Genomic DNA, 21387 nt, shown 5'->3' with positions numbered 1-21387 from the left:
GGTATCGTCATTCGTGGGGCACAAATTTATAGGACATCATTCTATGAGAATATGTTGGAACGTTTATATCCCAATATCTGCAAACATATCCTCATAGACACATGACATCCCATGAGTTAGCGCCCCACGAATGATGATACCACCTTCACATACAGTTACGTAACTAACATAAAGTTACTCTGGCTAGGTTTCGAAATCGAAACAACAAAAAGAATTAATGTTAATTGATTACATGTTTTCCTGGCTATCTTCACAGCATGGTGTCAAAACAGAACGAAGGAAAACAAAGCACACACACTGACTGAGGGCTTTCTTATTAATTATCACCATAAATAGAATTTATTATACTAGATATTGCACAAAATTATCCCACAGATCATTTTCAGACCGACTCACTGGCTGCTACATTTCTATCTTTTCCACTTTTCTAGACAGTTTGAATTGTTGACAGGCCTAATAAGCTGATGACCGATCCAATGAGCCGTAGCGTCTATCAGTGTAACTCATTCCTCTTAACGTACCTAAAACCACCTCATCGGCTGTATGTGGGCTATGCTACAGTGTTTAGTGAAACTCCCCCCACACATGCACACACTTGCTCTCCCTTCGACCATCATCACTCTGTGACAGGCCTACGTTAACATGAAGACATCAGCTGTAAGTTCAAGTGTGACATAATGGTATGAAGACATGACATGGACGACAGGGTTTGATCCTACACTTTGACACTTGAACCATTTCATCGATGTTATTGTCCAAAGTTGCACTGAGGACAGGGGTGTTGTCAGAATGTAGAAACTTAAATAATCTGCAGGTTATGGGGGCGGAGTTATACTGGTTTGTCCACACATGTTTTGAAGAATAAGTCTGGGCCATGAGGCCTGTAACAGCTGAGGGCATGGATGTGTTGTTGTCTAGTCGGCGTAGATGATGAATCCAGAGAAGGTGCTGTACTTGTTGTTGTTGCCTCCGTGAGCTTTGCCTCCGTCAAGCTTGATGTAGACCTCGTCTCCTGGCTCCAGATGCAGCACGGCGCTGTTACTGGCGTAGTCATAGTTCTGGTCCGCATCCTGGGCTATGGCGCTGGCACGTACCTGCAGGAAGGCACACAGATACACACACACACACACACACAAAGTCATGCATGAATCATACATATTAAGACATATCTCAAAAGCACAGAACATGTGAAGCTCTGCTGACGGCCATTAGAACCTGAAATATTTATGATTTATATTTTATATTTATGACAAGCTATGCTTGGCAGTAGAATGTAGCTGGGCAGGTCAGACAGTGACCAGTAGTGATGGCCAAATGAAGCCTCATGAAGCATTTTCTTTACTTTCTGAGCCCACTAGATGGCGCTTTTTGTTGAACAAAAGGTTGAAAGCACACTGAATTGCCATTCTTTGAGCCTCTCTCTTTAAACCATGAGTGCCATCTAGTGGGCTCAGAAAATAAAGAAAATGCTTCATAAGGCTTCGTTTGGCCATCACTAGTGACCAGTCATCAGCCAGAGTGGACAGGCTGATTAACGTAGAGTGTGTTTGCATGGACATGAAAAACTTGTTTCTGAAGGCGGCGGCTGCTCAGTCCATCGGGACCTGGTTTGGGAACTGGAGAGTCACCAGTTTAAGTCCTTGTCTGGACCAAATATGGAGTGTGGACTACTGGCTGGAGAGTTCGCCTCCTGGGTGCTGCCGAGGTGCCCTTGAGCTGCTCGGGGCACCTGTCTGCGGCAGCCCCCTCACTCTGACATCTCCCCATTTAATGTATGTATAGGTCATGTTTGTGCATGTGTGTGAATTTTCCCTCAGAGATTAATAAAGTATATCTTCTTCTTCTTCATTATCCAGGGTAGGATCATATTTAAAATGTGGTGTTTACTGGGGAAAAAATCGATATAGTATCATAATAGGATATTTTACAGGACAATATCGTATTGATACACGGACGCCAACACCAAAACAAACCAACAATGGGAGATGGGAGTGACAGGAAATATTAAACACCGTACTGGACATTTTAGCTCCGTCTCCACCAAACCCTTTCAGAACCAGCAGTAAGTCTTCAGACATGGTACCTAGACCCTCGGTGTGTTCAGACAGTCCTCTTAAATGTGGGCGGGGTTGTTGTCACTCACTGCTCTGTCCAGCACTCGCTGTATTTCCTCATCAGCGGTGACACAGATGGAAGTCTGCACCTGGTTTATCGTCCACAGAACGAGGCTGCACGCCCACATTTTCACAACAAAATAGAACAGGCTGCAGTGAGAGTCTCTCTCCATGGGATATTTCAAAATAGCAGCTTTGTGCATTTAGTCCTTCTCAGGCAAGCTCAGGGGTTTAGTGTTGCTGTAGCCCACAGGAAGTGAGGATTAGAATATATGACCTTCACATAATCCGCTCCAAATGATTCTATATTTTTAAAGTCATTACTAAAAGTGTGTGTCATATAAAAACTAAAGTGATGGTCAAAGTTGTCACAGTGAAATTTAAGGTGTGCTGATGGATTCACGTCATCAACTCATGCATTGAGTAACATTACAAGTTAACGTTCCACCTTAAAAGTTGCCGGCAGTCGGCCCAGTGAATGAAGTGATTTTTTTCTCTTTCATTTTATAGTTGTAGTTTACTGATGTATGAACAGAGGTTACATAAAACCAGAGTGAGCGTCCTCTACTGACCAATCAGACTGCAGGGTTTCTAGCTCCACCTTTTAGTACCAGATCTGTGTGCTAGGTACCCCAACAGAGGGGGGACCAAACATGGGGACGCTAAGGAACGCTTCTGTTGGGACCATCCACAACTTTACACTGTGGGAACAGGAAGAAAGCGTACTGAACTAAACTGAACTGAACTGCTTGGTGGTAACAAGGCTTTAATTTCTTCTCTGTTCCGATCGACAACAGCTGTTTGTCCTGAGCACATCCTTCCATCTCCCGTCTCGATCCCTCTCAACCACACACACACTGAGCTCTTCCTGAAAGCAGCTACACTACTATATAACACCATCCCCCACATTGGAGTCCGCCTGTCATTGTCACTAGCACCACGTAGGACAGGGGAGCAGAGGATGAAGGATCATTACTAAAAGACAAAACTCTGTTTCCATATCGCTCCAGGAATTAGACACTTTTACTGCCCCCACTCTTTGTACTTTCTTTATGTCACTGTAGGCTACAATAAAAATACACCATGCACCGTGGTCCAAAATAATTGTTAGCAAATGTAATTCTAATCATAAATAAACTTAAAAAATTGACATTATTACTAGTTCTGCATGTAGTTTTTACAAAATGGTGCTGCTGTAACCCAGCAGAGGCTGTTGCTTAACTGCTGTGGGTACAATAAATGTCAAACACTGTGCTGTCTCTATTTCATCACTTTAACAAAGTATTAAAAAGAGGAAACTAGAGTGTAATCTGACTGTTGAGAAGGCTGCACCACTGTCAACTGTAATCTTTTTTGAAAAGTGTTAGTACATCATTAAAAAAGTGACAGTGTGTGAACCTTTCCTGTGCAATCCTCAATCATACCCTGGCTTTTTGCAATTACACTGAACAACACCAGAGTTGCTGAAGTCAAAGATAAAGGGCTGAAGAGAACCAGAGGATCTGCAACTTCTGTGACGATAATGTGGGAAATGAGTGTCATATTTAGTCTGAATGTTAGAATGAAGGCTTAATGAATTATGCAGAAAGGCAAAATATTATTCAAACTGCCCATCTATGTTTGAGCTACTGTTGTTACAGTCAGATACGTCAAGTGTTTTCAGAGTTTCAAAGTTCAAAAGTTTTTGGAAGAATGTCCTTCCTTTGTAGCAACATGCTGTGTGCCATTGTTTTGTTAATACTGTATGTGATGTTTGTGCTCAGTCTCATGTGATCATGGTCTTGAGTCACGTAAATATATAAATGAAACTAGAATTACTGCCCTGCGGTTGTATGACTCCGCCCACCAGTCCACCCTGTGGTTGTATGACTCCGCCCACCAGTCCACCCTGTGGTTGTATGACTCCACCCACCAGTCCAGTGTCTCTGACAGTCTCCATCCATGTCAGTGAAAACATGGATGCTTCACACACAGAAGATCTATACAATCAGCACAGTTTCAAGATTAGAGTCACCAATTCAGTATCTGACCAAATGTCTCCCCTTCTGTTCCTGAGATATGACGTTAAAACATGATGATGTCACAGTCAAGCTGACCTTTGACCTTTGACCTTCATTATTTTATCCTGTTAGACATTTGTGTGAAATTTTGTCATGATTAGCGTTTGAATTCTTGAGTTATGGCGAAAAAAAAAGCACCAAACCACCGACCACCAGGCATTTCCAAGTGTCTTTGGGCCGGCCTGTCACTCCCAGGACCTCCTGGTTGCTCATGTCAATCAGTGTCCTCCCCTGTCATGGCTCCACAGTGGTCGAATGAACTCTCAACAAAAGCGAGGACAGCAGAGTCACTGCACACCTTCCACCACAGGCTCAAAGAACTTTAACATTCAAACTCAATGTGTTTTAACCAACACACACCCTGTGTGCTAATGACTGAACTACAACTGTCTGAACACCTTCTTAGATGTATATTTTTAAAGCGTTGCTTATAATCTTTGATCAAATCTTGCTTTTGTTCAATAAGTTATGCATGCACTTACTGTATTCCAATGAGTTCTCTTCCCAACGCCTCAAATACTGATGTTCTGTCTGTGGACTTGATGTTCTAGGTATCGTCCTGCACCTGTTGCTGAAAGCGTGTCGACTTCAGCCTGTTACATACATTGTGTCTTTTCAAAATACACTTCCGTTTTCACAGGAAATGCAGTTTCTGCTTGTGAGATGCATACAGGTTTTTTCAAAACAAACTTACAACATCACGAAAACATCTCATGTTCATGTTTATTGTTTGTGCAACAAAAGCACGTGGTTCGGTTTAGAGAAAAACTTCATGGTTTGTCTCAACATTCGTACAGGAAGTGAACAGCGGGCTCCTGGGTGAGAGTCCAGGGTTGTTTTGGACTCATCCACCACCCCTCCTGCTCGCCCCACAGGGACTTTCCAGCTCTTTATATTACATCGTTTCCGCTAGTGTTTCAAACTGATGCTGTCCAGCGGCTTATTGATGCTGACATGACAGCTGCCATTTGGCAGCGTATCATTACACCACAGAAGGACTGACGCTGTCCGGTGGCACATCAGTTGCTGCGAAAGGTGACTTTTGACATTCACACAGCAAGTGAACGTTGGACCCATCCAATTCCCCTCCCACTAACCCTACTGGACTTTCCAGCTCCTTATGTTATCATACCGCCATGACAGGTGCATTTTGTGACAATTTCTGACACCAAAATCACTGGAACATGGCGATATCTGAGGACTTGGGAATGAGAACAGGCTGTGTATCCATAGGCATTGTGTCTCTTTTTATTTTCTATACTGATGATATGCAGATGTGCCTGCCGACCCCACAGTCCCTGGAATGCTATTTTTCTGATTGTCAAAAGATTTTCTTCAGCTGAACTCAAACAATACAGAGATCTCTTTCACTGGGTCAACAAACTGTGCCTTTGGTAGGTCTCCCTAATGGATAATACCAAGCCTGCTGCAGAGAATCTTGTCTGGTTTGACAGTAATTTAGGTTATGAGCAACACACCATAAAGCTTTTGCAATCATGTTTTCATCATCTTAGAGGTATTTAAAAAATTGGATCCATCTTAACATAGAACTCAAACACAGAGACCATTTCACACACCTTCATCTCGTCACTGCACTAAAAATTATGTCCAATAAGTTACAGCATGTAACTGTAATATTTCCCAATAAATCACATTATAATCACCTCACAGGCTTTTAATGTGATATTTAACCAACTCAGAATTCAGAGTTTTATTGTGAAGTTCATGCAGGTAGATGTAGTAACATCACTGCTAAATCACAGTAATAAACGGAGTTTAACTGTGAGATTACAGTGAAACACAGTAATTCCACTGGTAGTAATCAAAAGTGCATAAACTGTGAGGTGACTGTTAAATATAATTATTTTACAGCAGTCATATGCAGGCACCACTACTGTGAGATCACAGTTTACAGTCACATTCACAACAATTTACTGTAAAAATAACTCACTGTGAAAGCGATTCATCTACAGTCAAATATTTTTTTCTTTCTTTGTAATCACGTGTAGTTGCCATTTTTTATAGTTCATTTCTAGCATATATTAACAAACTTTTTAGCTTTTATTTGTAGTATATTATTTTGTGTTTTATATTACGTGTTTTAAAGCTTTATGTTTTTATTCTGTACTTTGGCTCTGTGTCATGTTGCTGTCTGTCGGCCAGGACACTCTTGAAAAAGAGATTATTATTTTTTTTGTAATCTCAAGAGGTTTTACTGGTTAAATAAAGGTTAAATTAATAAAAATAATAATAATAATTTTACAGTGTGGATTACTGCAACAGCCTCTTTACTTGCCTGAACCAAACTGTCGACTGCAGACTGAACAGAACTCAGATGCTGAGCTTTAACCAGAACCAAGAAGTGTGACCACATCACTCCTGTTTTAGCCTCTTCACACTGGCTCCCAGTTAGGAATGTCAGCTACTTAGAATAATTTGAGTGCTTTATGTCAGTCTGTAGGTTCATTATGTTACTGTGCGCATCGCACACCACGTCTGGTCTAGTGGAAGCTAACGTTAGCTAACTGCACTACTCATTTGGACATTTGTGCCACAAACCCTCTTTAGCATTGTTGTGTCAGCGTGGCAGTGGTGCTAACATACTTAACAAGTTTTGTTAACAACACAGTCTCTGTAAAGTGCTTTTACGCTACATGTCACATTCACAGTGTCACACACATTCACACACTGGCGGCTGATAGGCCGTACAAGGTGCTACGTGCTACATTCACACACACTAACATACCGATGGTACAGCCAGTGGGAATAATTTGGGGTTTGGTATCTTGCCCAAGGACACTACGACCTGCAGACTTTAGGAGCTGGGGCTCGAAACGCCAAACATCCAATTAGTGGACGACCCACTCCACCACCTGAGCCACAGCCGCCAATCTTTTAATATCACCTCAGAAACAATTGTTCATTGTTCCAAAGGGCTGTTTATCTAAAACATACGGTGGCCCTGAGAGGTCAACACAACGCAAATAAAAGAAAACACTTTTTTCAATTAGAATACAATCAAACAAAGTTACATCTTCACCAATTTGTCAACACGTGCAGCATTTAGAAAAACGCATTGCAAGTCCCACAATGCAACAGAAGTGTTTCCCGAGGACACTTACTGGTGATGCACACACCAAGATACGCTTGTTTGTGACCTGCGTTACTGGAGTCGGCTCCCCGTGTTGGAAAATGAGCTAAAATGTGTTTTTGGTTTATTTAGGGTTAAGAAGTAAAGAAACAAAAAACAAAATCAGTAAAGTAGAAAGCTATGTTTGCAGGTTTTTTTGTTTGTTTGTTTGTTTGTTTGTTTGTTTTAGTTTAGTTTATTTCGATTAGCATTCAGAAAAACACCCTCAACAAAATACACAGAAGATTTACCTCAATCACAAATATAATACAACAAGGGATGAAGCTAATCGAAAAGGTGTAGGCTGAAGCTCATGCTCATTATGCCCGCCCTTTTTACCAAAACTTCAGCAAGGCAACTCTTTAACTTCATGATCTGAGTTAGACTATACAGCAAGCTTTCAACATCCAACAGAAATAAATAAATAAAGTTCCATAACAAAAATCCAAGCAAATACAACCAAGAGTTTCAGTATTTTCATACTCTTCTTCATACCTGATTTTTATATTTTATTAGGACTTCAGTTTTAAACGTGGAAAGTGAACTGCACATTTTTAATTCATCTTCACAGCAAGTTGACACCTCTGACAGAAACATCTCTGCTTTCAAACAGCCTCTGAGTACTGCAGCAAAGTAAATTATTATATACTTTGTACATTATCTGTGCCATTTTAAATTCAACTAAATCATAAATCTGAAGGGTTTTTAAATCAATAAACAATTCGTTAGTTGGTTCAATGTAGTTTGATCGATTTATAATTCATACAGCTCTTTTTTGTAACTTAAAAATAGGCTGAGTGTTAGTTTTGTATGCGTTACCCCATATCTCCACACGGTAAGTCAAGCGTGTGTAATGACTTTTTGTTAAGCACATCCTTTGTTTTATAAAGTATAGCGATGGTTTCTGACATTTTAGTTTTCACATTATTTATATGTGGCTTCCAACAAAGTTTATGATTCACAGTGACTCTGACTGTAGCTCACACGCTTGACTTTCTACCAGGCTACATTCTGAATCTAAAATCTCACGTCGTGGGTTTTTCTTAAAATCAGATGCAGTGGTTTATTAATGCAGTAACCGCAGAAAGGGTTAATACTGCTGTTTCAAAATCAAAGAATACATTTATTAATTTGAGCACTATCATAAGAGTGCAGCACTGGCAGAGCACCGAACACTTTTACAATATAAATTACGTAATTCTATTATAAATCATTATTTTTGCTGTTTCTTTATAGATATAGATCATAATTGCAGTTATCTCTGTGGCAGAGTATAAATGTTGCTTTTGCACCACAACAGGCAGAACAGTGACAGAGGGAAAAAGAACAAACTAGAGCTGCAGATCCTGACCTGAGAGGTGAAGAGGAGTTCCTCAAAACCTCGGGAAGGAATTTTAACATGAGCGAGAGTTTTAATATCTCAGTCTGTCAGTGAAACACAGCGTCGCTCTGAATGGACACACACACACACACACACACACACTCACACACACACACACACACACACACACACACACACACACACTCACACTCGCTGCTGTGCTCTCTGCTATGTTCACGTTAGAGAATGTAATTAATATTTTCCTCATTAATGATGTATTATTTCTCCCACCTGCAGCCCATCTGCTATTAATCAGGATATTGTTGCTGCTGTGTGAGAGCTGCAGTGATGATCATATAAATCCAGCCCCTTGGCACGTGTTTGACATACGTGTGGTGGGCTAATCAGAGTTTTATGGCGGTGTTGTGTCGGTAATGTCTGTGCAAAAAAATCAATCTCTCTTCCTCCTGCTGGCTCACTCGGCCACCAAGTAGACTGCCCATATGCGCGTGTTGGAACCTGGACGTCGCCAGCTGGCAGCTCTGGTGTGAGTTATTAAGTAGAATCTGCACCACTGCACACTTACATTATTTTTTACAGGCAACATTTTTATGTAGTGAAGTGAGAAGATAAAACTTTTTGTTCATGCTGCATTTGGTTGAACCTCCAATGCCCTTTGTATCCTGCACCAAGTGTTTGATTCAGCGAGGTTTTCTCTTTTCTTTTAAAACACCCTCATTAAGACTAAAAAATTCACCTTGCATTTCAGGGCTTCTGTACCTCTGTAACAACTGATTACTATAACCCACTTTAAAATCTGACATACATTTGGGCATTAGGGCATTGCCCCACCCTGTCCCTGGCAGCTGGAGCTCGAGTCACGCCGGAATTCCACTGGATGCGTGTCCGCTGCAGAACGGCTGCGCTGATTATCCGCTGCGTGCTCCACCTGTCTGTCAACACCCACCGGCTGCATTTGCTGTGCGGAGCGGTGCAGCTCCGCCGGACAGCGGGAGTCACAAGGACCCACGAGATCACAAATTCACGTATAATCTCGCGATATAACAAGATGTAGTTTCTATAAACAGAAGCACAAAACCAGAGGAGTAGTAGGAAGACATCTGGGTGCACCTCCATGATTAACATCTCCTCGTCCATGGTGTCAACGGGGTGAAATGACGTCTGGAAACCTCTGACCTGTTGACTTCAGGCCTGCCTCCGCCCATTATGACGTTTTCAAGGTGTAGTGCAGGGAAATATGATCCACTGTGAACACTGTGTATTTTATTTTGAAAATTAACCGGATGTTTTATTTTATTTCTGTGCACGACTTCCTGCCCCGCACGATCTGCTCTGTGCTGAATTGCTGCGTTGTGCTCCTCTGGCAGAAACAGAAGTCCTGCGTATCTGTTGCGGAGGGCTCCGGAGCGCTGCAGCTGTGACGGAGCCGGAACGCAGCACAACCGCAGCCGGTGGAAACACACACATTGACTAGAGTTGAAACGTATCTGGTGGAATCTGGGGGTCAGGATGCACAGTTCTGTCTGGAACAGGTGGCATGGGAAGGATGCTGGGTCAACTTATTCTTTCGTTACACATCTTCATCAACATCATCAACTGCCTGTCAGTCCCTTATGAACAGGACTTCTCAGGGTCTGAGAGCAGTTTTTCTTTTTTTAAGGGATCAAGTCCACAATGGACCAGCCCCCCTTCTGTGAGGGTCTGAGACGACCCAGAGCTGGACGGTTCAGTCAAAATCAAGAAACACAAATCACAATAAAATAAATCAATAATAAACAAGCCATTATGGAAACCTTGGTTGTACCAACACAAAGGTTTAAATTCTATATCAATAACTACAACATTAAACAATAACCTGTCAGATCCTCCTTGCTGACCCGTTCCCCTGACCGTGTCCCCATCCTACTTCACTGCCAGTGGACAGGGCAACACTCCTCCTGACTAGAGCTGGGTGACATGGCTGAAAAATAATATCATGTCATTTTTAGGCTATATTGAAATACATAATATATACTGCGATATTTTGAAACCTCCTCCAAAGTACTGTAGACTACAGTAGACTAAAACACAACATTATTAAGTCACATCTACAGAATGCAGACCTCAGTAAACTGCAAGTGTAAATGCTCCCGGCTGAAAAGTTGACGCTACACTGAATTTACCCTTTGACCTGCTCTGTTCACCCTGTACTCGCCAGCCCTGGAACAGATAACACATCATAACAACATCTCTGTCCATAGTTATGCAGATGATACACAGCTGTACCTGTTAAACCCTCTGACCTCCTCCAGGAACTGAAACAATTTACAGACTGTAACAACGGTCGGTAACGTTAGTTTAAGCCTCACTCGTGCATGCCCCTTACAGTAAACACAAAATATAAAACAGCTGAATAACAACGCCAGGCGACACATGTGGTATCATAAGCGGCAATGCAGAAAGTTGAACTAACGATTACTAACAGAAACATGTTGGCCGTGTTGATAATCCGTGTTTGGGTGGGGACAAAAAGTGAAAAGGTTTGGTTTGGATGGTTTTGCACTTTAGCAAAGTGATGTGTCACAGCTTGACTTGTATCGTAGGACGCTGCGTGCTGACAGGCAGGATTCCCAAAGTTCCTCTGAGGTGGAGAAATGGAAGATACTCAGGGTTTCACATACACCATACATTCAGATGCAGACTGATACACAAGGACACACGAAACACACAAAAACAAAAGAAAAAAAAACAGAAAATGTCAAAAGTAACTTCCTACTTGCAAAGTTACTTTTGTTTTTTTGACTTTATATCAAATCAGTGTTTTCTGTCGGCCAAACAAACAGGCAACACAAATGTTCAGTTGAACTGCTTGTTATAAAATAACAGACTTAAATTAAAACTTTTTCTTTTCTTTTTTTTTAGACTTTGTGACATGTGAACATGTCCTCCAATAACATGACATCATCACTCAGCCTATTGCTCTCCATCTCTCTCTCCTCTTTCTCCTTTAAGCACTTCTCTGTCTCGGCCTCTTTCAGTCTGCATGTCTCTGTCACTGACTCAAAAACACAATTCTGAAATATATTTTTCACTCAATAAATCCAGAATAAACAAAAGACAGTAATTAAGCAATAAAAATAACAGAGCTAAATAAAACTTGTCTATTTTGGGACATGAGAACATGAACATGTCCTGCAGAGAACACATGACACCAGTATGTCCCTCTCTGTCCTCTGTCTCTCAGCTCGTCTCTCGACCCTTGTTGTGTCTACAGCCCTTTTTAAACAGGAGTTGTGCAAATCTGCAGGAAAGCCCAATCAGTCTTTTTTCAGCATTGGCAGTATAAAAACAAAATCGGGGAGTGCAGCAAAATGCCGCCTACCTACTTTTGTTTATACAGAATGTGCCTTTTTCGGGGCAATGGGGGGCGTGAGCAAGTAACAAAACGTGTAGCTCAGCGTGTGACGTAAACAGTGACGTGGGAGGGAAGCCGCGGCTGGTCAGTCCTTCGGTGATTCTCTCATAAGTCGGCCCGTTCTTCACCGTCCCCGTCATCTGACGGTTAATGGCCTCTTCGTTTGCGAGGACAAGGAGGGCGCGCAATTCCTTGTCTCCCCAGTTGCTCATCTTTACAGTGTCTGTCAGGTTTGTGTTTCCCTCTTGCTACTAGCTGCTCGCTAATTCCTGCTATCAGCTGTTTCCTGTTTATCCACCGCCAGTGGCTCGCACGTGCAGCGTCATCAACAGCTCCTCCCACAAGTCATCAACAGCTCCTCCTGTTGCAGAAGGCCGCCTCGGTCTGTTTAAACCAAAAAGGTTCCACCAATATGTCTACCCTACGAGGCGGAACATTGGTCACCTCGGATCAACTCGCCAATCCGGCTCTGTGTGTCTAAATGCTCGCAGCTTGCCGGCAAAACAGCCCAACATTCGCCGAAAATCTGGCAGTGTGAAAGGAGCGAGTGTCTCTGGTGTCCACTGCAATCCACTACATGTACAGTCTGTGGGTGAGACGTGTGAGAGATGTGTCAGGAAGTGCTGTGTGGCCAATCAGAGGTGTGGTATTCAAATAAAACCCATGCTTTATTGTTGGATTAATTTACGTACATTGTTAGAATTATTGACTTTATTGGTTATTCTGTATATTTTGTTGGCTTTAACTCATTTTAGCTGAAGTATAAATCAGGAATACACAAAAGTTTAACACAGAAAATGAAGCAGACAGACTCGCACTTCTGATATAAATACAAATAAGAAAACAGGTAATTTTAATAACATGAACAGATATGAACAGTGGTTTTGTGTTAGACGGCCATTAGACAGAGGGTCAGGGAGGACAGACGGTCACAGCAGACCACTGTTCACATCCTGCCTACCGACAGTCACTGTTAATTTCTTTTAACCCAATGTGTTCTCATCCCAGCTTCTCAGCACACCTACATGTGAAAACATTACGCACTGCGTATCCTCCTGCGTCAGTTTTGGACATTTGCAGACGGCATGTCACTTGTTACATGTGTTATTACATGTGTCAGAATACACCTCTGTTTTCACAGGAAATGTAAAGCTTGTGCTCGTTACATGCTCAGTCTCTTCAAGATGAACTTGGAATAAGGTAAAGCACTTTGTTTTCAGGTTGACTTCTTTAAGTCAATGCTACAAAAGAACAAGGTTAGGTTTACAAAACAACATCATGACTTGGCTTAAAATGTACACAGGAACCAAACACCAGGGTCCCAGATGAAAGTCCAGCGTTTGTTTGACCCACCCTGTCCCCCTCCTGCCCGACCCACAGACTGTTGATTTTAATATTAAAGTAGTTGCCGACAATTTTACAAACTGTTGTCAGTCAGTCCACAACATACCGCCACGAAGGGTGTCTCCCTGCGTCCGTGTCTGACGCCAGCATCCACAGACAAAAGACGGTGTTTGACGACTTTAGTTTGATTAGATTTGATTAGAATCATTTTAGCATATTTTATATTTTTTTATTCAACTTTTACTTCTGATCCTGGTTTCAATCAGAATATGTTCAACATCAATGTTGGCATTATAAGTTTCTGCAAACCACAGATAAACTTCAGTTAATAGCCCCAGCTACTGTTTGTTTAAAATCAACAGGCCTTTAATTCCTCTCACAGAAAACTGTTGCTCAGCAAAGATCAGGATATGTCATTATGTATATATATTATGTTTATTCTGTTTCCTTCGTCGGCTAAAACACTTACGACACTGTTAAAACCATCTGTACCAGAGTTAAGATTTCTTTGTGCATTTATTGTTTAATTCATTTTGACTACAATTGTTTTGAATCTGCCTCAGATTTGTTTAATGTTCTGCTGTTTCTCAAATATGCGTCGTGCTCTGACGATGCATAAAAGTTTAATCCACAATTGACAGCCTTTTTTTGATAATTAACAATACGACTGATATGATTTTTTTTCTTGTGAGAACATTTTTAGGCACATCACCCAGCCCTAGTTTGCAGATGTAACGGATTTGTTGTTTGCAGAACTGTGCAATGCCAACATTTCTCCTGGCAACCGGGCTGGTCTTCGATCCCTCCACGTCCCGGACGGTCTCTGTCGTCTCTGTACAGAACTGCCAGCGTTACCAGTTTGAGACATTAAACCATGTTTTATATTCTAATGTTGTATTTCAGCCGTCCCGCCAGGATGCTGCAACAGTTATCACAAATTCAGCCAATCCCTGTGAATTTTGCGCGACATCATAATTTTGTCCAGTCACCTAAACTTTACAGAGAATTAATTTAATCAAACAGGTAAAATCTCACAGTCTTCACTGTTGAGCTGCACACAACGTATGGACTCACTCTGCCCCTCCATGCCCCTGTTTATCCGTTCATCATGACACTTCTACTGCGCCTGGGACCATTTCAAAGCTCGGTGTCAGATGCCAGCGTATTCTCATAGACCATGATATCCTACGAATGTGTGGCCCATGAATGAAATTATGTCCTTAACATACAGTTGAGTAATTAACGTAACATTACAGCAGTTACGTTTAGGGAAAAAAGGCACTGTGATGTCGAACCTTAAAATGAATTAAAGTTCACTCAAAGTTCACATGAATCCGAACATGTGACTCCAGGTCAAAGTCCCGGGTGAAAGTTTTTTTGTAACCCATCCACCACCCGGTCCTGCCTCCTCACAAGCACTCAGGACTGCTTTCTTGTTTACTGCCGTCAGCACATTGGTCACAGCAGCTTTAAAAACGTGCGTTGCTTTTTGTAGGAAAACACACGAAAAAATTGTGAGAACAGCCTGCAGATGTTAACAGATCGGAACGGTAGGGTGTTCGACACTTTTAATGAGTGTCACTCAACAGACATGGCGTGCATACATGTCGTATGTCATGTCTGGAGAATTCTGTTATGTTGCAGACGTTGTCATATATTGTCATTGCAATGTAATGGAGTTAGCAGGTTAAAATTCACGCCGACTCCAACCTGCATTCAGCGTCTCCGTCTGTCAGCAGCAGCTCCTGCAGCGCTGAGAGGACAGAGACCGGACAAAGTGCCTTCACCAGGCCGACTGACAGCAGACGTTCACTGAGCCAAAATAGTTTTCATGTCAGCTCCGTCACAAGAAATCAGCAGTGTTTGTATGTATTGCATGGTGTGACTGTGTGTTTGTTTGCTGACAGGCAGCACCTATCATGACAATGCCTGGTCCAGATCTGTATCCTGTGGATCGGCTCCTGGCGCCCCGACTTTATTATCAGGTTAAAGATCATCTGTTAAACCGACTGACTTTCTGATGTGAATGGAATTTAGGAGGAGTTGACTCCAGACGTGGATCACACTGTGATGTTTGTGTGGTGATGCAGTGGTCACCTCACAGTAAGGAGAAAGAGGGTACTGAGTTCAAACCCACCTGGCCCTTCTGCAGTTTGGCCCCGATCACATTCAAAGTGTTTCAGCAGCTGGAGGCGCATTTTTGTGACAGTTTTTCATGAGTATGAAGCTTTTTGCTCGCTGATTTCACGTTGCTGCGCGCCTCATGTTTCTGAGCTCTAGGGTTCTGGCGGTTTTTTGCCGGAGTGTTCCGAACTCCTCGAGTTAAAAAAACAGCAACTCAGAGCGGAAAAATGTCACACGTCATCTCTGCTTTTTCCCCGTTGCCCAGTCGGGCCTTCTGTTTTTTTTAAACATATTTTTTGGGGCATTTTTAGCCTTTAATGTATAGGACAGACAAGTGTGAAAGGGGGAGAGAGAGAGTGACATGCAGCAAAGGGCCACAGTCTGGAGTCGAACCCGGGCCGCTGCGGCAACAGCCTTGTACATGGGGCGCCTGCTCTACCACTAAGCCACCGACCCCCCCAACGACAACAAGTTTACAGTTGGTAAACAATGGAGGAGAAACTCATGGTATGGCTCATGGATACCCAGAGCTATACGGCCTGATGATAGACAGCAGGTTGTCAAACTGCCCTGAGTCATCCTAAAATCTGCCTGTAAGCGTCCATGATGGAGGAGAAGCTCCTGGACCAACTGGTGGTACTCCCCATGATCCAGCCTCTTTTTTAAGGTCTCATGTACCCACACAGATCTCTGTTTATCTGCTGACAGCCTCTCACCCTCAACCAGTGCTACAGACAGTAGCTTCTCTTTTTTATTACTAGTAGCATTCAATTTACACAAAAAAAGGCAGTGTGGTGCATGTCGTGTTTTGCAACCTGCAAAACACCTTCTGTGTGATCGGGGCCTTTGCATGTTCACCTCATGTCAGTGGCGCTTTCCTCCCACAGTCCAAAAACATGCAGGTTAACTGGTGACTCTAAACTGCCCGTACATGTGAGTGTGAGCGTAGATGGTTGTTCGTCTCGTCTCATTGCCAGCCGGGATCAGCTCCAGCCCCTCTACGACCCTCTGAAGGATGAGCATGTATAGCTAATGGATGGATGAATGGATGAATAACCCAGTTAACCATGACTCTTACACTGCAGCGTGAGCAAATGACTGCGGGGTCACAAAATATGACTGACTTTTGCATATATACAAAAAGACCAGTGCTTGGACAGATTTCTTCTTCTCTGTGCAGCCTGGAAACATCCCGATATTCAACCCCATCTGTCTCTGTTTTAAAGTTCCTGTTGTTCCAGTTTTGGAACAAAGGGAATGCTGGAAATGTCTGGAACACATTTTTATTCTTTTATATTTTTAGTCTGGTTGTACTGATCTGATTGTAGGTCATTTCAGTCCTCTGGTTGTGGGAATATTTTGGTATTAAGCCGACTGATTATTACAAACTTTTCTTGTAGTAATGCTGTGATGGAAAAAGTATTCAGATCATTTCTTCAGTCCAGCATACATTAGCTTTTACTCAAGTTAACGTACACTTACCAAACACTTATTATACAGCACAACTCTCTTTGTCAGATTTATACTTTTGTTATTTATATGAAGGGAATATTATTTGATTATCATCTTCCACAGACCTCAGTAAGGACATGATTCATCTTAAATATCTTTGTCTCTATTTGTGGGTTTTTGTGGGGAGCATCAGATGACACCAAGCAATTTCGGAGGAGGTTGATGGAGCCTGCGTGCAGAGGACAGAGGACAGAGACTAAGACAAAGATCGTCTCCCTGCACACGTCTATTTACACAATCTAGAAAAAGAAAAAGCCGCTCAGCTTCACCTTTAGCTGATCGGCTGCGCCTTGCTGATGAGTCTGTCACCGATCCAGAGGCCAAATAATGCCAATAATTAAAACAAAAGAATGAGCTATCAGCAACAATCAGATGTGTTAGCAGCTGCTTTGGTATTTATAATAATAGTTATTATAATAATAAACATAGTAATAAGTTAAGCAGAAAGGATTTACAGGATAAAAAATAAAATATGAGACACAGAGGACACACAGGAGCAGACGGAGGAGCGAGTGCAAAAATACAATGTCATGTTTCAGTAAGTAAAATGTGGATGGGAGAGAGAGGCTCATACACGCAGGTGAAATCTGAGTAAAACAAAAAAACATATGTCTAAAAAAATTAGACCTGATCTCTGAATTTACAGCAGATAAAAGCACAAATATGTGAAACACACACTATAAAGAGAGGCCTTCTTGTAACAGTGAGTTTTAACGGGGCACTTAAAGCTTCGGTGGAGTCTGCCGATGTCTCACGCTGAGGGGATGCTGCTCTAGAGACCAGGGGCCGTCTTGGTTTTCAGCCTGGTCCGTGGGACTGCTGAAAGGTTTCGATCTGGGCCTCGCTGGGCTGTCAGGGGTTAAGTAGCTGATTCAAAACATTTTAAAGTGTATTCTAAAGATAATGGGCGACCACCCAGTGCAGGGATGCTGAGGAGAATAACCTGGCTGCTGTGTGAGTTGCCGTTTTGAGACGGATAATCGGAAAGCATGTGTGACTTTTTCTGCGTCGTTAAATCTGGGCATGTGTCTGATCTTGGAGATGTTAAACTGATAAAAACAGGTTGTGACAATATTTCCAGAGTGCTGTTCAAAACATAACTGGCTGTCAACAATTATCATCATCACTATTACACTGGCACGGAAACTAACAGCGTCAGAAAACAACCTCATATAGACAAACATCTCTGTCCCCTGTAGGAGACGTCTCCATGTGATGTTTCATATGGACTGAATTCACTGACAGATGTTTCCAGATGTTATTAGACAGGGAGAGAGAGGAGCGCTGCAAAGATCTCCGTCTGAACGCATCGTGTTGTGACTTTTCTTAAAACAAGTGACACGATACATCAGAAGATGACTCATGTTTGCTCCTCTGTTGTATGAATTAGATGTAACGTGGTCACTGCGCGACAAACCAGAAGAGTGATGATGATTTTAAGAAGATTATCGTAACAAGATAATTTGCATTTGATTGTTAGAACTCAAAGAAAAACAGAAAATGACTCAGTAAGACGGAGACAACTGATTTAAATCACGTAAAGTGAAGTCACATTTTCTGAGTGATTTTGTCATGGATCATAAATCAAAGCAACGGTCGCCATCATCATGTGTTGATCATTTTTGTGCTCTGACCGTGTGTAAGAGTCTCAGTAGCCGCCGTCCTAATTGAAACATGTCTTTGAGCAGCTGCTGATTTGTCACGGGGTGCAGCTCTGCTGCTTTAATCCCAGACATGTTTGCAGCGCTGGGCGCGCTCTGCAGCAGCATTACAGTGTCGGGCTGACAGGCAGGAGGGGATCTGCTTGGTGGAGCGACGCTGCAACACTGGTTTGCCCCACGGATTAGATCTGCTGCTGACAGCCTGATGACTGCAGAGACGCACAGAGAGCAGGACACACAACAGAGGAGACAGGAGGCACCAAAGGGCCTCTGTGCAGCCGCAGGCTTTGCTGTTATTATCTTATGTTTTTTTGCACTGAAAAATAAATGACTTTATGTTTGGTGCCTGAGCTGTTAGGACACAGCAAACAACTGTGGCTGCAGGAATGTTTTGCACATCGTCCCTTATTCCATAACAATATTCCAAACACCCAGACATGAGCAGCATATTTATGTTTGTACTGCACACACCACGTCTATTACATCAGCTGCTCTTCCTGAGCTTTCTACCATTTATTTCCCCGTTAAAGGGTTTTTTGGGAAGTTTTTCCTGATCAGCTGTGAGGGTCCTGAGGACAGAGGGATGCTGTCTGCTGTAAAGCCCTGTGAGGCTTTATAAATCAAACTGAACTGAACGCTGTCTATTCATTTATTGAAGCATTTATTTATTTTGCTGCAAACATGCAGTCACCAAATATTATGATGTGTTTCTGCAGCTCAGAGAGTCTGTGAGGTTGTGACACATCTTACAGACCAGAGCTGATCAAATGGCCTCATGCGTTATTAGAATGGATTAACTGCATGAATAATGTCGCTGCTCTCCAAGGACTGAGTGCAGCTCTTCACTCACAGCTTTTACACTGTGGTATTTCTATTTTACCTGAAAGATACTGGGTGAGAAGAGATGGAGACACGCTGAGATCAGAGAGAAATGGCCACTCATATAATGACTGACTGAATTTGAAAACATCTACCAAACATAATGAAGATCATATCAGACGGATTAAAGCCCAGCGGTGCAGCGCTGCTGTCCTGTGGGACTCAGTTTACAGAGAGTTCACTGCCAAATGTTGGCCGGCGTCTTGTTACCATTGTTCAGAGTGCTCACACTTCTCTCCATCCCGCCTGAGTAATGCAGAAACCCATGAGGACTCCAGTAATTACCCAGCTTCTCCTCACACTCTGACCTCTGACCTGCTGTCCCATTAAGCCCACCCACCTCTGGTCCATGACCAGACTCTGCATCCTGCTGCCGCTTGTCTCTCCCCTTTCAGGGAACAATTCCCTGGTCAACACACACACACACACACACACACACACACGCACACGCAGATATTTCGGTCGTAATAACAGCAGCTGTTACATGCCTAACTCGTGGTCAGCACTTGACTCCACCAGCTGTGTGTGACATGTGTTAAATGGAGAGTTAACTCTGTGAAGTCGCGCGTAAAACAAGTTTTTAAAAGTGTCCGCGCGCAGAGCGTCACACTGTGTCGCTGCTGTTTGCTCCTACATGCTCAGTTTGTGTTACCTGGTTGTTTTTGCACAGATCAGCCCACATGCTCGTGCCGTCGCCTCCGCGCATCAGGACGTGGTAAGTGAAGAAATAAATCCCGGGGATGGAGCACGTGAACTTCCCGGTGGTCGGATCGTAGTGGTTTCCCAGGTTGGTCACAACGTCGTCGAACTTGAGCACCTCGTAGCCCTCGTGCTGCTTCTTCAGCCCTGCGTAAAAGGCGATCTTGGGCACGGTGCTGTAGGTGGCCGCGCTTATTGCTCCGGCAGCTGCGCTGGGTCCCGGAGGTCCCGGTAAACCAGGTCTGCCCGGTTCACCTCTCTCTCCAGGTGGCCCTGCTGGACCGGGTGGTCCCGGCTCACCGGGAGGTCCCCTCGGACCCGCCTTGCCCGGACGGCCCGGCTCCCCTTTCGGACCTTGGATAAAAGTGGGTAAAGACTGCACGAGGCTGTTGTCTCGGACCGTGTCCGCCGTGGCGGTGCTGGTGGGAGATTTGGTGCCGTACGGGTCGCACACCATCCTACAGGTGCCGAGCATCTCGTAGTGCGCCGCAGTCCCCGCTGAGTTGACCAGAACCGGGATGAGGATGACCAAAACCAGAACCATAACGACCCCCAGGACCCCTGCCGCCACCAGCCGCTTCCTGCCGACCAGCCGCGTCAGCGCAGGACGATCCTGTTGTCTGCTTTTGGGTGAAATTTTGCTGGCTGGAGAGGAACCCCCTTTAAAGAAAAAAATGTAGCGGAGCTACACTTTGTTGCTAATGTTTGATTAACTTTTTAAAAGCGAGCCCCCCTCCCCTCGGCGTCCTCTCCTCTCCTCTCCTCTCCACACTTTTTCTGCTGATGCGCTGTTTCTTCAAGTCTCTCCTCAAAGTTCTTTACTGTTCGCTGATTTCCAAAAGCACTGGATTCAGCATGTCTGCAGTCCAGACATGGGGTCTGGCCCCTCTTTGATCCACAGGTCCCGAACCAAAGTCAACTCTTAAGGTGGATCAGAGCCAGTTAGACCGTGTGCCTCACACAGAGCGCGCAGAGTCAAAGCGCAGATACACGGCACGAGCGCATCAGAGAGAGACAGAGAGGGAGGGAGAGGATCCTGATGCTCTCTCTGTCGGCCAATAGAAAAAGGGCAGGTTACCCAGAGAGCGTTTCAGAGAATCTGAGAGCAGTCAGAAAGGATGTTTGTAT

General features: G+C 43.4%; 2 protein-coding genes across 2 annotated transcripts in view; both read right to left on the bottom strand.

Annotated features, from left to right (window-relative positions):
* Nucleotides 1-21387, bottom strand: part of LOC125882018 (uncharacterized) — a 381147-nt gene that overhangs the window by 77376 nt on the left and 282384 nt on the right. The gene's annotated exons all lie outside the window — the stretch shown is intronic.
* On the bottom strand, nucleotides 131-21224 carry c1ql3a (complement component 1, q subcomponent-like 3a). The gene is made up of 2 exons (XM_049565629.1): nucleotides 20213-21224; nucleotides 131-1094 (listed from the first exon to the last, which is right to left on the bottom strand). Exons 1-2 carry the CDS (start codon nucleotides 20801-20803, stop codon nucleotides 915-917), a joined length of 771 nt encoding a protein of 256 aa, XP_049421586.1. The 5' UTR covers nucleotides 20804-21224; the 3' UTR covers nucleotides 131-914.

Source organism: Epinephelus fuscoguttatus, linkage group LG21 (genome assembly GCF_011397635.1).
Source record: "Epinephelus fuscoguttatus linkage group LG21, E.fuscoguttatus.final_Chr_v1".
NCBI classification, from domain to species: Eukaryota; Metazoa; Chordata; class Actinopteri; order Perciformes; family Serranidae; genus Epinephelus; species Epinephelus fuscoguttatus.
This window is presented reverse-complemented; position numbering and strand designations above follow the sequence as displayed.